We start from the raw sequence: 14,283 nt of genomic DNA, 5'->3' as shown, positions 1-14,283 counted from the left end.
TTGGTCTTGACTCTGACTTGAGGCTTCCCACTCGTGGCTTTGACATGTACAGTAAGAGTCCTCTGTTGGTTAAATGTAGACCCTAAAGCTGGTTTGAAAGTGAAGCTGGTGAAGCGAGAGAGGTGCTGGAGAGAAGCTGTCTTTACAGCTGATGAGCTTTATGTGAAATGGCTGAAGGAGAGGAACTGGAGCGGCGGTGCAGATGAATTAATAAAGAGATCTGAGGGGAGTGAGCACAGAGACATGAACGCAACCGCTGAGTGATTGAGTCTGACACCTTCTCAGCTCCAGCATCACCTCGGAGGCCGTCCGCAGAGGCTTCTCCAGCAGGACTGAGGGCTTTGAAAGCCCCCTGCAATCCGGCAGCAGTGTTGATTTGAGGCTGTTTAGTCTGCAGCGCCGTTTGAACTCGATGAACACTGCCGTTTAGGCTTTCTTTCATGCTAATGGAGGGAGCGCGGAGTAGAGGAGAGAAGTCTGGTTATCTTCTCCCTCCTGGGGAGGAGCAGCAGCAGATGAGTGACTTTCATGTAAGAGAGAGAGAGAGAGAGAGACAACATTCCATAATTTTTTTTATAATTACACTTATAATATTAGTACCATCTGCCTGTTACTGAGTAGGTGCCCTTTGCACCGCCACAACAGATCTGTGTGTTCGAGGCATGGACTCCACAAGACTTCTGAAGGTGTATCTGGCACTGAGAGCAGCAGATCCAAGACCTGTAAGTTGTGAGGTGGGGCCTCCATGAGCATCAGTAAGCCTTAGGTGTAAATGACCGTGTCACTGGTTCACCAATTGTCATACCTTGCAGCATTTTAGTAGGTACTATTCACAGCATACCAGGAACACCAAGCCAGTTCTGACCCAGCAATCTGGCAATCACAATTTAACCCTTGTCAAAGTCAATCATACCCTTAAGCTCAACCATTTTTCTTGAAGTGTTTGAACACCTTCACATTTATTTCTACTTCAAATGCCCACATTTTATATCAGGTATCAGGTGATTAGAACATGGTTAGATGGGATTTTGGAGGAGCCTGTTTTATTTAAACCTCAGACATTTAGCTTGGTTGGCTCTTGATTGTTGCAGTGAGTGGGATAACCATGCCCAGATCCAAAGAGCTCTCTCAGGCCTTCAGAAAGAAGGCTGTAGATGTAGATGAGTCTGGGAAGGGCCTCCCCAAAAGATCTTAGAACACTTAGAAATCAGCCGTTCCACTGTCTGCTAAATATTTCACAAACAAAACAACTGTCCTCATGACCAGGTCAGGCTGTCCTAGCATGTTCAGTTTAACAGCAGTTCACAAGATGGGTAAAGAAGTCTCCAACAATCCCAAAATGTCATCACTGGATCTACTGGTAGCCACAGTTGATGTCAAAGTACAGCATCTCCCATCAGAAAGAGACCACATACGTTTGATTTTCATGGGAAGTGTGAGGAGGAAACCCTTACTGTCAAAAAAAACATCAGAGCAAGTTTGTTACAGAACACATGGACCAAGACCAGGACTTCTTGATAGTGTGTTTGGACTGATGAATGTTGAGTGTTTTAAAGCTCATCACACACATACACAATTCATTTTCCTACTTTCTGTTCTTCCTGCTCTGTTTGCCCTCTTTCTCTAACTTCAATTCACTTCTCACCCCTTGCCTTTAATCACACTTTCCCTGGGCTCCAGAAGCAGTGGAGACTGATGGCAGTGTCCCGCCAGCATGGGTCTATCTGGGGCATCCCGTCAGGCCAAATGGAGGCTGATGGATGGGGAGAGCGATAACACTGCCAGAAAACCTCTAACAGACACATTCTTTCATTCCTGTTTTCTAAATATGAAAAATGAATTTAGCTCCTCAATTATCCTTCCGTGCACATTAAACTCTGAATGCATTTTTTTTTTTAAATCATGTTTAAAAAATCACAGAACATCTCTACATAGATCACAAAACATCACTACATAGATCACAGAACATCTTCATAGATCACAAAACATCTCCATAGATCACAGAACATCTTCATAGATCACAAAACATCTCCATAGAGCATAGAACATCCCTACATAGATCACAGAACATCTCCATAGATCATAGGAAATCACTCCATAGATCACAGAACATCTCTATAGATCACAGAACATCTTCATAGATCACAGAACATCTCCCTAGTGCATAGAAAATCACTCCACAAATCACAGAGCATCTCCATAGATCATAGGAAATCACTCCATAAATCACAGAACATCTCTATAGATCACAGAACATCTCCATAGATCACAGAACATCTCCATAGAGCACAGAACATCTCCATAGATCACAGGAAACTGCTGCACAAGTCACAGAACATCTCAGTGGATCAAAGAACATGTCAACAAATAACATAATATATCACTAGATCACAACAGAACATCTCCACAAATCACAAAATATCTGAGAAGGTCATGAAATATCTCCTCAGATCACAGAACATCTCCACAAATCACAGAACATCTGCATAGAAGAAAAAAAAAACATTTAGCAACATAACCAACCATATCTGAGGGGAATAATTAGCTTTGCTGTTAGAAGAGTTGAAGGAGCAGCTTTATCTAAACGTTAGCTAAAACTACAGCTAAGTAAACCAATGGATGCTAATCAGGAACCGCCGAGATGTTTCCCCTCAGTGAACGACGAGTGAACATGTTCGTTTGTTTGAGAAACACAGAATATGTTCACTGTAACAGAGACTAGGGTGTCTGCACCCCTTTCCCTCTTCAACGGTACTGGTACCTGGAACTTTAGCTACAGAACCTGCATGTTTGAACTCTTGGAAACGGGGGAACTCTCTGTGGATCTGGTTTCAGCTGAGCTGCTCCTTTAAGCTGGTTGAAGATGGGGTGCTCCAGCGCTCCAGGCCTCTGCTAACAGACTGCCTCTCTCTGTGTGTGCTCCTACGTTTGGAGTGTGTTTTCTCTGCTCCAGATGGAGCTCCGGAGGATCTAGTCACACACACACACGCACACACACACACACACACACACACACACACACACACACACACACACCCCCCCCCCCCACACACACACACAGATATGCATACACACTAATCTTAACAGGGTGCCTCCGCAGCTCCAGCGTTAAAAATGACTGTGTGTGTGTTTGCCAGCAGAGTGCTGTTTGAAGCAACTTATGAGAGAAGTGACAGATTTGGAACAGCTTGTGTGTGTGTGTGTGTGTGTGTGTGTGTGTGTGTGTGTGTGTGTGTGTAAAAGAGTGTATTTTGGAGGTTAGTGGGGGTTTGTGCACTGAAGCTTGATGTTGCTGGGGCAAAAACAAGCAGTATTACCATAAAGGCCTCATATCACATGTTCCCCCTTTTTTGAGATAAGGATGGTATATCTGGTGTTTTTATGACGTCACAAAAACCAACACGCTTTTACTTGGACCCACCAATTCAGCCTACAGCAGTTTACCCCTTCAAAATCAAGTCAAGCAAGTGTTTCAGCTTGGACTACTGTTTTAAGTAAGGCACACTTCAGGGCAGCCAATCACAAACGAGCTTAGCAACATATACCAGGATTAAAGGCCCGGTCTGAGTGGTGACACTGCTGAGTGATTGGCTGAGTGATGACACTGCGGCAGCTCAAGCTTTTAGCCAAGCACCTGGCTATCACTCACACACTTTACTGCATTCTCTGTGATGTACCACTCTCCCATCGGGCCCTTAAATACAGATACCGGCAGCGGCGGTTCCTCCGGCCAACCCTTCTCAGAGTGGTGCTCTACCTGGTCAGCTAGCATTAGCTTTTAGCCTTTTTGGCGCCTCCTCCATATTCTCCTAAAACAGCCATTGCGTTTAGACTCAAAAGGCTTTCCCTTTAAAGGAACCCTAACCCAAGATACAGCTCTTAGGCCTATTCTAAACCTAAGCCTAGCTCCTAGCCCTTAGGGTTTCACAACCCTGACCCAAGATACAGCTCTTAGGCCTATTCTAAACCTAAGCCTAGCTCCTAACCTAGGGGTTTGTCAGTGTTTAGGGTGCAAGTCGAGATTGTTATATAACAATTTGGGGGGTTTAGAATTGGCTTGGTGAGTTTTTATTTCTTATTTAAAAACTGTTTAAAAAAATGTTTACTGTATTTTTGAAAGTGAGAGCAGTCCTTTACATTGTGTTAAGGCTGAATGTCAAATGGACCAGTAGAAGTGGTCCGAAAAAAAGTGTAGTATAATATATATAAACCAAAACGATCTGCTCAGTTTTGCTTTACATTGGCAAAGAACTCCTAAACTCTTCTCGTTGGATCGTTTTTGATTCAGTCTTTTTAGTCTAAGAGAGACTGGCCTGAGTTTGGGTTCATAAAGCCACTGAAACCCAGCCTGGCCCACTGGGGGTCCATTGGGGGCTGTGGGGGTTGTGGAGTTGCCGGTTTGGTCTGTGTGGCTCTCCCTGGTGGGCTGCAGGCCTTTGTGTTGGAAGCAGCCTGAGCAAGGAGAAAGGTCAGCCATGTCTGCTGTTCCAGCCGCGCCCTCTTTTCTCCTGCCTTCACAGACCACTGTCTGTTTTTCCCTGCCCGGGACGGCTAGCGTTACACTGGCGGGCCGAAACACTGCACGTGACCAAGCTAGAGGATTCTGGAATGATCCGCTGGAGCCAAAGAGGGTCAGGAAAGTTTCAGAGTCAGGTGGAGAGGGGTTCTTCCAATGGGAAAATGACTTTTCCTCAGTGTTTAAAAAGACTAACGTTGAATATCCACGGATACTGATCTGATGTTTGTGTTCTCATACATAGGTTTCAGTGAGTGGAATTCCTCTTACGTCTTAAAAAATAATAATAATAAAAACGGAGCATGTCTGCTGCCTAAGCGGTGCCACATGGAAAAGATGGTAGCTGGCTTTGCATGTATTGGAGAAGACATGTCTTAAGTCTTTACCCTCCTAGTGTTAGGAGCATTGCTAGTGCTAGGGGGAGCTACAGAGGGATGGGTTAATTGGCAGAACCAAATTGGGGAGAAAAATGGGAAAATGTCTACAAACAAAATTATTAAAACAATAAAATAAAAGAGAGAGACTGTTTTCTGAGACAAGCCCCTTAAATGAGTGGGTTTCTGCTCATTTAAGTAGAAGGGTTCTGGATAGGTCCGCAGGGTCTGTGTGTTGGAGTCTAGCTCTCTGACCACTTCAGGATGGACGGTGATGTGAAGAGATGGATGGTAGATAGTTACATGTCACGTCACACGTATATACACACACACACTCCAGCTCTTACAAACAACCTGTCTCTCTATTCTCTCTCTCTTTCCTCCATCAGTCTTTCTCTCTTACCCCCCCCCCCATCCCTCTCTCTCTCATGCACACACTGTACCTCATGCATACCTGTCCACTATTATTTCTCTTTCTCATTACCTTTCTCGTTCCCTCCCCTTCATGTTTCCCTGCTACACACACACACACACAGGGTGAATATTCTCTGTTTTCTTTGTTTGTGCAGAAAACAACGTTGCCAGGCAACGACAGAAGCAGAGAGATGGAGCAATGTTAGAATAAGAACAGCAGCATGCTTGTGTGTGTGTGTGTGTGTGTGTGTGTGTGTGTGTGTGTGTGTGTGTGTGTGTGTGTGTCCATGGGAGCGTGTATGTGTAAATGCACATTCCCTTGTATGCAAATGTGTGTGTGTGTGTGAAGACCTTATGAACAATGGAGTGGTCTCATTCCAATGAGGGCCTGCAACCTGATGTGATTAATGTGTGTCCATGGGAGTGTGTGTGTGTATGTGTGTGTATGTGTGAAGGTGGTGCAGAAGGTGGGTGTGGGGCACAGTTCAATCATTCATGGTACATACACTGCTGGAGTTAGCAGGATATGCTCTTACACACACACACACATTAATAAACCACATTATGCTGGTAATGCAAAGGTAATGCAAAACAATAATAAACAATAAAACAGCAGGGCAAAGAGAAAAGAACATAAATGAATGTAAAATTTAATAAAAAATCTAAATGAGAGAAAATGTAATAACAATTAATAATAATAGTTGTACTAACAATCTAAACAAATATGAACTAGTAAAACAGATGGAACAAGATCTACTGTATATATCTATCTATTAGATTTATATGTATTCTCATAAATGTTTATTGGGCATGTATTTATCACTCAACATCGTTCTGAAATCATACAGGTGGAATGAAATGCTATTTAAGGGCCTGTGAGTTTAGACCACGCCCACTTCCAGTTCAAATACAAATACAGATTACAGTTAATGGTATTAAAGTAATACTGATGTTATGATTATCAATGCCTGCAGCTCCATTAAAATGTACTCTCCCTCTCTCTCTTGCTCCCTCTCTCTCACCAGCCATCCCTCCTTTGCCATGTTGGTGCTCGGACTGGTGCCGCTGCTGTTGCTATGTGCAAGTGGTTGCCGGGCGGCGGACGTTCCCGAGGATGTGACGGCAGAGTTTTCGGTCAGACTGTACCACCAGCTGCAGACGGTTGGGGGAGAGGAAAACATAATTTTCTCCCCGCTAAGCGTGGCCCTGGCACTGGGTATGGTGGAGCTGGGGGCCAGGGGGTCTTCCCTGCAGGAGATACGACAGGCTGTGGGGTATAGCCACTTCAGAGAAGGTAAACACACGGCACATAAATGACAAGGAAGACCCCAACAATAAAAACACAAATACAAAACTGTGGGATTGCTTGATGTGAAAACAATTAAAACAGGGTTTAAGATGCGATTTAAAGCAACATTTTGTGGCAGTTTAACCTTAAAATCGCAGCCACAGAATCATGTTGATAGTACACTGACTGTAACAGGGAGAACGGCGTCTCTGTCATTCCCACTCCGGGTGGAGTTGCACGAGACCTCTCTCCAGAACTGTGTAACACTGTGAAACACCAATCATATTTGGGTAAAATCCTGTAATATTACTCTACCGCCTCAGTCCACATGCTTCTTTACCTTCAGATACTGCTTCTGTATCTGTCAGCTTGTAAAATGCATGTGAAAAGTGTGTTCTTTAGTGGTGGCTCAGAGCACATATTCTACTGTAGGGGGAGCCCAGTTCTCACATACTGCTGCTTTAAATGATGAGACTGTGTTGGATTGTCTAAGTAAAGGAACAGCTTCTTTAGTCCCTTCTTAACAAGCTCATTGACTTAGACTGTCATCAGTCTATCCTGTGTGAACACACCTAAATCTTAGTTTGTTGAAATTCTATATGAACAAAAAAGATTCAATAAATGAATTCAGCATGGATTAGGGCTACAACAAAAGGTCAAAAAATCTGTTGATTATTGACATGAATTGATTGATGATGACCTATTATGATTATGAATTGCTGAATCAGCTATCAGCTTTTAGTTTTTACATTTAGTTTGAGGTTGCAGTTGCTAACTAACATTAAGGACAATTACAATATTCAAAAACTCCAAAATCATTTATTTTTTCCTGTCAAAAATTAAAATCATTAACATGCAAAGTAGCAGCAATTTGATATACCAGAACTCATTCAGTTTTCCCTTTTCTAAACTGCAAAAAGGAAAAAATGCTTTCAGTTTAACACTATTTTTTTGTTACTGCTACATTTGTATTAGTGACTTTTATTTTGACATGGTCTGTCTGTTCATTTGTATTAGTGATGTTGATGTTGACTGTTGACTATGGTCTGTTTGTTTTAGGGACTTGTATTTTGACACAGCCTGTTTGTATGTTTGTATTAGTGACTTATTTTAACAGTCTGTTTTGTTTTAGTGACTTGACATGGTCTGTTCGGTTTAGTGACTTTTATGTTAACATGGTCTGTTTTTTTATTTGATTTAGGGACTTTTATTTTGACACAGCCTGTCTGTTTGCTCTGTTTTTTGTGCCTTTGTTTCGTTCAACATTAAAAGTTGATAGTCCATCTCAGCCCATGTCCATATGAGACTCCCACTCCTCACACTAATAGACCTCTGCTCTCCACTCACACACCAGAGTGATATTTCTGCAGATGCGTGACTGTGTTGCCTTCTGGCTTTCGTGGCACAGTGTTTACAAACCATAGCAGTTTAATCCACGCGCTCTGTTCCTGTGACAGGCATCTGCTCTGTCTATGTTTTACTGCAGCTCTGTGTCAAAATTATTATCCACATTATCCACTTCGACAGACTAATTGAGAGAGAAATATTTTTAGTGGGTGTGTGTTTACAGAGATGAGATCGGTGACAAGTCAATGGTTCAATAACATTCAATAAATAAATGAATGTATTTTAACATTAATCTCATTGACAGATGTTTCACCATAAGATGCAGTTAACAGTTAACAGCAAGCAGGTTCTGCAAACAACATAGCAGTTATGGACAAGGCAAAATGACACTTTGACAGGAACCAAATTGTGATGTATAGACGACTGGGTGGTCCCGGTATGCAGCGGTCAGTACCTACCCAAAGTGCTCCAAGGAAGGACAACCAGTGAACTAATGACAGGGTCCTGGGCACCCAAAGCTGATTGATGCTCATGGTGGTCCCACCTCACAACTTGCAGGACTTAAAAGGATCTGCTTCCGTTTTGGTGCCGAATACCACAGGACACCTTGTGGAGTCCATTCCTAGACATGTGGGAGCTGTTTTGGTGGTACAGGGTGGGCTACACAATGTTTAGCAGATGGTTTAATGTTATGGCTGATCAGTGTACTGTATTTAAGGCACATAGATAGTAATTGTGTGTATGCGTACAGATGAGGAGTTCTCCGTTCTGAGGAACCTGACCGAGGCTTTATCTGGAGATGAAGCACAGTACGTGATTCGTCTGGCTAACTCCCTGTTCCTGCAGTCGGGGGTCCACTTCAGCCCAGACTTCCTGCGTCTAATGAAGCAGTATTTCCACGCTCAAGTGGAGACGGTGGACTTCAGCGAGTCGGCAGCTGTAGCTCAGCACATCAACGCCTGGGTGCAGAACCACACTGAGAGTGAGTATACAGCGCTGTAGACCAGTGTTTCTTAATCACTGGAGCCACTGGAACCTGGGGGAAGGCCGTGGTACATAGTGGGTCGTTAAACAGCCTTACAAATGGAGAGAATAAAAACATCAGGTTTATTAACCATATAGACATTACTGGAGATTTATAAGAGAATTATAAGCATATTACAGACCGTTACATTACAACATATGGAGAACGTTTATAAGCGAAAAACCAGTGGTGTAGATTAGTTCCTAAAAACCATCAATGAAGGCTCCAATACACTAGAATAGGACATATTAGTCCATAAACCACCTCAGTAAACACTCCTATACACTAGAATAAAAGACATTAGCCCATAGACCACCTCAGTAAACACTCCTATGCACTAGAATAAAAGACATTAGCCCATAGACCACCTCAGTAAACACTCCTATGCACTAGAATAAAAGACATTAGTCCATAGACCACCTCAGTAAACACTCCTATACACTAGAATAAAAGACATTAGCCCATAGACCACCTGAATAAACACTCCTATACACTAGAATAAGATATAATAGCCCATAGACCACACTCAGTAAACATTCCTATACACTAGAATAAGATATAATAGCCCATAGACCACCTCAGTAAACACTCCTATACACTAGAATAAAAGACATTAACCCATAGACCACATCAGTAAACACTCCTATAGACTAGAAAAAACACATTAGCCCATAGACCACCTCAGTAAACACTCCTATACACTAGAATAAAAGACATTAGCCAATAGACCACCTCAATAAACACTCCTATACACTAGAATAAAAGACATTAGCCCATAGACCACCTCAGTAAACACTTCTGTACAATAGAATAAAAGACATTAGCCCATAGACCACCTCAGTAAACAATCCTATACACTAGAATAAAAAATATTAGCCCTTAGACCACCTCGGTAAACACTCATATACACTAGAATAAAAGACATTAGCCTATAGACCACCTCAGTAAACACTCCTATACACTAGAATAGGAGACATTAGCCCATAGACCACCTGAATAAACACTCCTATACACTAGAATATGAGATATTAGCCTAAAGATCACCTCAATAAACACTCCTACACACTAGAATAGGAGATGATACCCCATATCCTCAATACACCTGTTTTAATTATTCAAAAAAGCCAGTTATGAAATTATGTGATGCATGGGCTAGAATTAAATATGAATGTACACTTAAGTTGCTTCTTCTGTACAGTTTCAGAGATGCAAGGCTTTGTTATGACAGAAACGACAAATGTAAAAATCCTGGTAATTCCTGTTTGTACTGTGTTGTATAAGCTTTAATGCAGAAGTCTAAAAGTCTGAATGTGAAAGTTACTGAACTGTGGGTCTGAAGGGGAGTCAACAGTATTCTAATAATCTGAAGAAAGAACAAGACTAAACCAGATTATGCTAAGCAGTTTAGAGAGCTGGGTGATGTAATATTTGTCATCAGGCTGAGTTACAGCTGGAGCTTCAGCAGACTGCAGAGTAAATCCCTGCGTCTGGCCTGGGGAGGATTTCCGCTAGTGGAGAAGATCATCCTTTTATTCCTCCACTGAGAGAGCGAGGAGCAGGAGAAGGGGAGGGAAGGAGGATCTGCAGTGGCTGGGCCTCTGTCAGGCCACCTAGCGTAGGTCGATATGCCAATATCAGTTATCATTGTGCTGATAAATTATGTCATAATACATTTCTTAATTAAGTGTAGTTGCGGACGTAACAGTCACAGTCTGGTCCACACAAACCCTATTAATTCTGTACAACTCTATACTGTTGAAAAGCAGATCAGCTTTACAACTGAAAACTGGGACATTAATCATTGAATTCGAAGAATGGGTGGTTCTAGATATTCCACCAGGACTTGTCTAAGCCTTTATGGGGCCCTAAGCAGATTTTCTTTTGGGGTCCCCTTATACCACCACCTCAGCACCAGATGCTTCATCGTTCCATAGGAAAATATATATTGTGCAATATGCTGAAGCGCCAGGACCTTTATTGACCACCCAAGCGGCACATATCTCCATTTGCACAACAGTGGCAGCAGTTAACAGCAGAAATTGATTGAGTATTGGTGTGCCAACTATGAAAACAAATATATATATATAAAAATCAATTTTACCTGTGTAATACCATTTAATTTTATTATTCAATGTTATTTTTAAAGTATATATATATATATATATATATATTTTTTTTTTATCATGATATCTTGGTGCTCTTGGGGGCCCCCTGGTAACATCGGGGCCCTAAACTGCCACATAATTCAAGTTTGCCTTGGGCTGGCTCTGTCCACCATCAACTGTGTGTGGTATTATTGAAAAGTGGAAGTGGAAGCGTTTAGGAACCACAGTAACTCAGCCGCGAAGTGATAGACCATGTAAAGTTACAAAGCAGGGTTGCCAAATGCCAAGTGCCTAAAAGTCACCACTCTTAGAGCTGCAGAGGGGGAAACCCACCCCATATTAATCTCTATGGATTTAGAATGGGATGTCATAAAAGCTCCTGCAGTGTGTAGTTCTGTCTGTATAGTACATCTGTGATCGGTGAAAAGACACTAAAAAAAAAAAGTGGAGAGGAGGGTCTTTCATTTTTGAGTTTAGGGGGCCTAAGCCCTATTTGGACAATATTAGTTTTATTATCAATATTAACATGGGGAGTAATGTCATTTTACTACAGGATGTCTGTAAAAAAATATCCTGGATCCTTTGATCCTAGATCAGATGCATATCCAATTCCTGACCTTTTACCCTGACTGGTCAGATCTGAATTCATGTGTTTTTTGCATTACTCTTCTCATTGCTGCACGTGCTCATTGTTCTAATAATAAACAGCTGAGCTGTCTAAGTCAAACTTTCTTTCCCTTAGCCTTTACTGCTCCCTTCATAGTGCACTATATACGGCAAAAAGTAGTGGCTTCTGTACCAAAACAGAGCATCATATGTCAAACAAAGAGCCATTTGTGGTCCAGTCCCTGTGCACAGATGCACTATTTGGTGTAGAACCCACAGGTTCATGACTCACAGAGCCCACTAGGGAGCAGGGAGTAACATTCAAGGCAGAAGATCAGAGCAAAAAAAAGCTTGTTATCTGAAGGACGTCTATGTTTGCTTCTTCTGCCCAGGTAAGATCAATGACCTGGTGTCAGCAGATGACTTTAGCAGTGTGACGAGAATTACCCTGGTCAATGCGATGTACTTCAGAGGCAGCTGGAAGAACCAATTTCGACCTGAAAACACCAGAACCTTCTCCTTCAGCAAGGATGATGGCAGCGAGGTGCAGACACTGATGATGTACCAGCAGGGGGACTTCTACTACGGTGAGGAGAAGATCAGTTTGACTCCCTACACTCTTAGATGCTTAGATGGTTCTTCGCCTTTTTAAGTACTTTTTTTTTAAGTGTAAAAACCTAAAGTTTAATGGTTCTTCCTAGATCAGTTGGCTATCCTAAATCCTGAATGTGAATGAATAGGTGTGATACCCTGTAATGCACTGGCACCCTGTCCAGGGAGTACTCCTGCCTCATGCCCAATGATTCTGAGTAAGCTCCGGACCCACCATGGCCCTGACCAGGAAAAAGTGGATAATAAGATGGATGGACAATATAAAATGTCACAAAAACAAAAGAAATTGGTAGCATAAAAATAGCAAATACACACACAGTGATTAACAAGAATCCATTTGTGAGGCTAAGCAGCTAATTTGAGGGCCTTAAAGACATTTAATGATTTGCTTAAAATATATTTTTAATCTTGCTGGAAAAATCAGTCGACAATGTATCTGTATCAGTCACTTTTCAACCGATCAGCCAATGTGTCGCTAATTTAGCCAATCAGATGATATTAAGGTTTTAAAAGTTACATCAGGCTTCTTTGTCACATGGTGCTGCAGTTCCTTGTCCAACCCCCAAACATCTGTAGTAGGCAGTATTAATGCACAAAATAATGAGATTTTTTATATTTCAAGCTAGAGTGGCTATAGTAGTGCTGTTTGTCCTCTAGACCTTCATCAGGGGTCTGTTTCTGACCAAAATATTTGGATATTTTTGGATATATTCTGGATATTTTTGGGTGGTGGACCCACTCTCAACCTTACAGTGATCCTGACGTGTGCAAAACCATGCCTGATGCACTCATCAAGTCTGATCTTGGACTAAACTGCAGTTCCAAAGTTGATTAGCCAGTAAAAAAATACTGTACCTTTCAGCTGTTATTGTAGCCATTACTAAACTAAGCATAGCCTTTATTAGATTCAGAGGTGTTGGATGCAGTGTGGTGTGCTGCTGGGTGGGATGTAGAGAAGCTGGTACATGTTGTACGTGTGAGAAACAGTGTGAAGAGATGGGGCTGAACCTGACATCAGTACACTCTCCTATTCTCTCAGATGGATGTGTTTAATTTCTGCAAATGTTAGTCTAATGTAGGGTCAGAGCATTATATTATCATCATTTGAGCATTGTAGAGCATCCACTAGGCTTCCTGTAGTGTTTTACAGTCTATCAGAGTGTATGAGTGTGTGGAACATATGAATATTGTAGAGCATGGTAGAGTGCCAACTATGTTCTCTGTAGAGTTTTACAGTCTGTCAGAATAAGCGTGTGGATCATATGAGAAATATATAGCATTATAGAGCACCTCCTATGCTTCCGGTAGTGTGTTACAGTCTGTCGTGTGGATCATGTGGGCAATATAGAGCATTATAGAGCTTCCACTAGTCGGTTACAGTCTGTCATGTGGATTATATGAGCAATATAGAACATTTTAGAGCGCCTGCTACACTTCCTGGAGTGTGTTACAGTCTGTCTTATTGATCATATGAGCAATATAGAGCATTATAGAGTTTCCTGTAGTGTGTTACAGTCTGTCATGTGGATCATATGAGCAATATAGACCATTATAGAGCTTCCTGTAGTGGGTTACAGTCAGTCATGTGGCTCATATGAGCAATATAGAGCATTATAGAGCTTCCTGTAGTGTGTTACAGTCTGTCATGTGGCTCATATGAGCAATATAGAGCATTATAGAGCTTCCTGTAGTGTGTTACAGTCAGTCATGTGGCTCATATGAGCAATAAAGACCATTATAGAGCTTCCTGTAGTGGGTTACAGTCAGTCATGTGGCTCATATGAGCAATATAGAGCATTATAGAGCTTCCTGTAGTGTGTTACAGTCTGTCATGTGGCTCATATGAGCAATATAGAGCATTATAGAGCTTCCTGTAGTGTGTTACAGTCTGTCATGTGGCTCACATGAGCAATACAGAGCATTATAGAGCTTCCTGTAGTGGGTTACAGTCTGTCATGTGGCTCATATGAGCAATATAGAGCATTATAGAGCTTCCT

General features: G+C 42.0%; 1 protein-coding gene across 1 annotated transcript in view; it reads left to right on the top strand.

Annotated features, from left to right (window-relative positions):
• The window catches only part of serpini1 (serpin peptidase inhibitor, clade I (neuroserpin), member 1), a 40,570-nt gene that overhangs the window by 17,297 nt on the left and 8,990 nt on the right, over positions 1–14,283 (top strand). Inside the window, exons 2-4 of the mRNA XM_072695736.1 lie at positions 6,330–6,598; positions 8,691–8,921; positions 12,067–12,261. Coding sequence (XP_072551837.1) covers positions 6,346–6,598; positions 8,691–8,921; positions 12,067–12,261 — 679 coding nt within the window. The 5' untranslated portion in view covers positions 6,330–6,345. The remainder of the gene's footprint in view (positions 1–6,329; positions 6,599–8,690; positions 8,922–12,066; positions 12,262–14,283) is intronic.

This window comes from Salminus brasiliensis, chromosome 13 (genome assembly GCF_030463535.1).
Source record: "Salminus brasiliensis chromosome 13, fSalBra1.hap2, whole genome shotgun sequence".
NCBI classification, from domain to species: Eukaryota; Metazoa; Chordata; class Actinopteri; order Characiformes; family Bryconidae; genus Salminus; species Salminus brasiliensis.
Note: the sequence above shows the minus strand (reverse complement) of the source record. Positions and strands in the feature narration are given on the sequence as shown.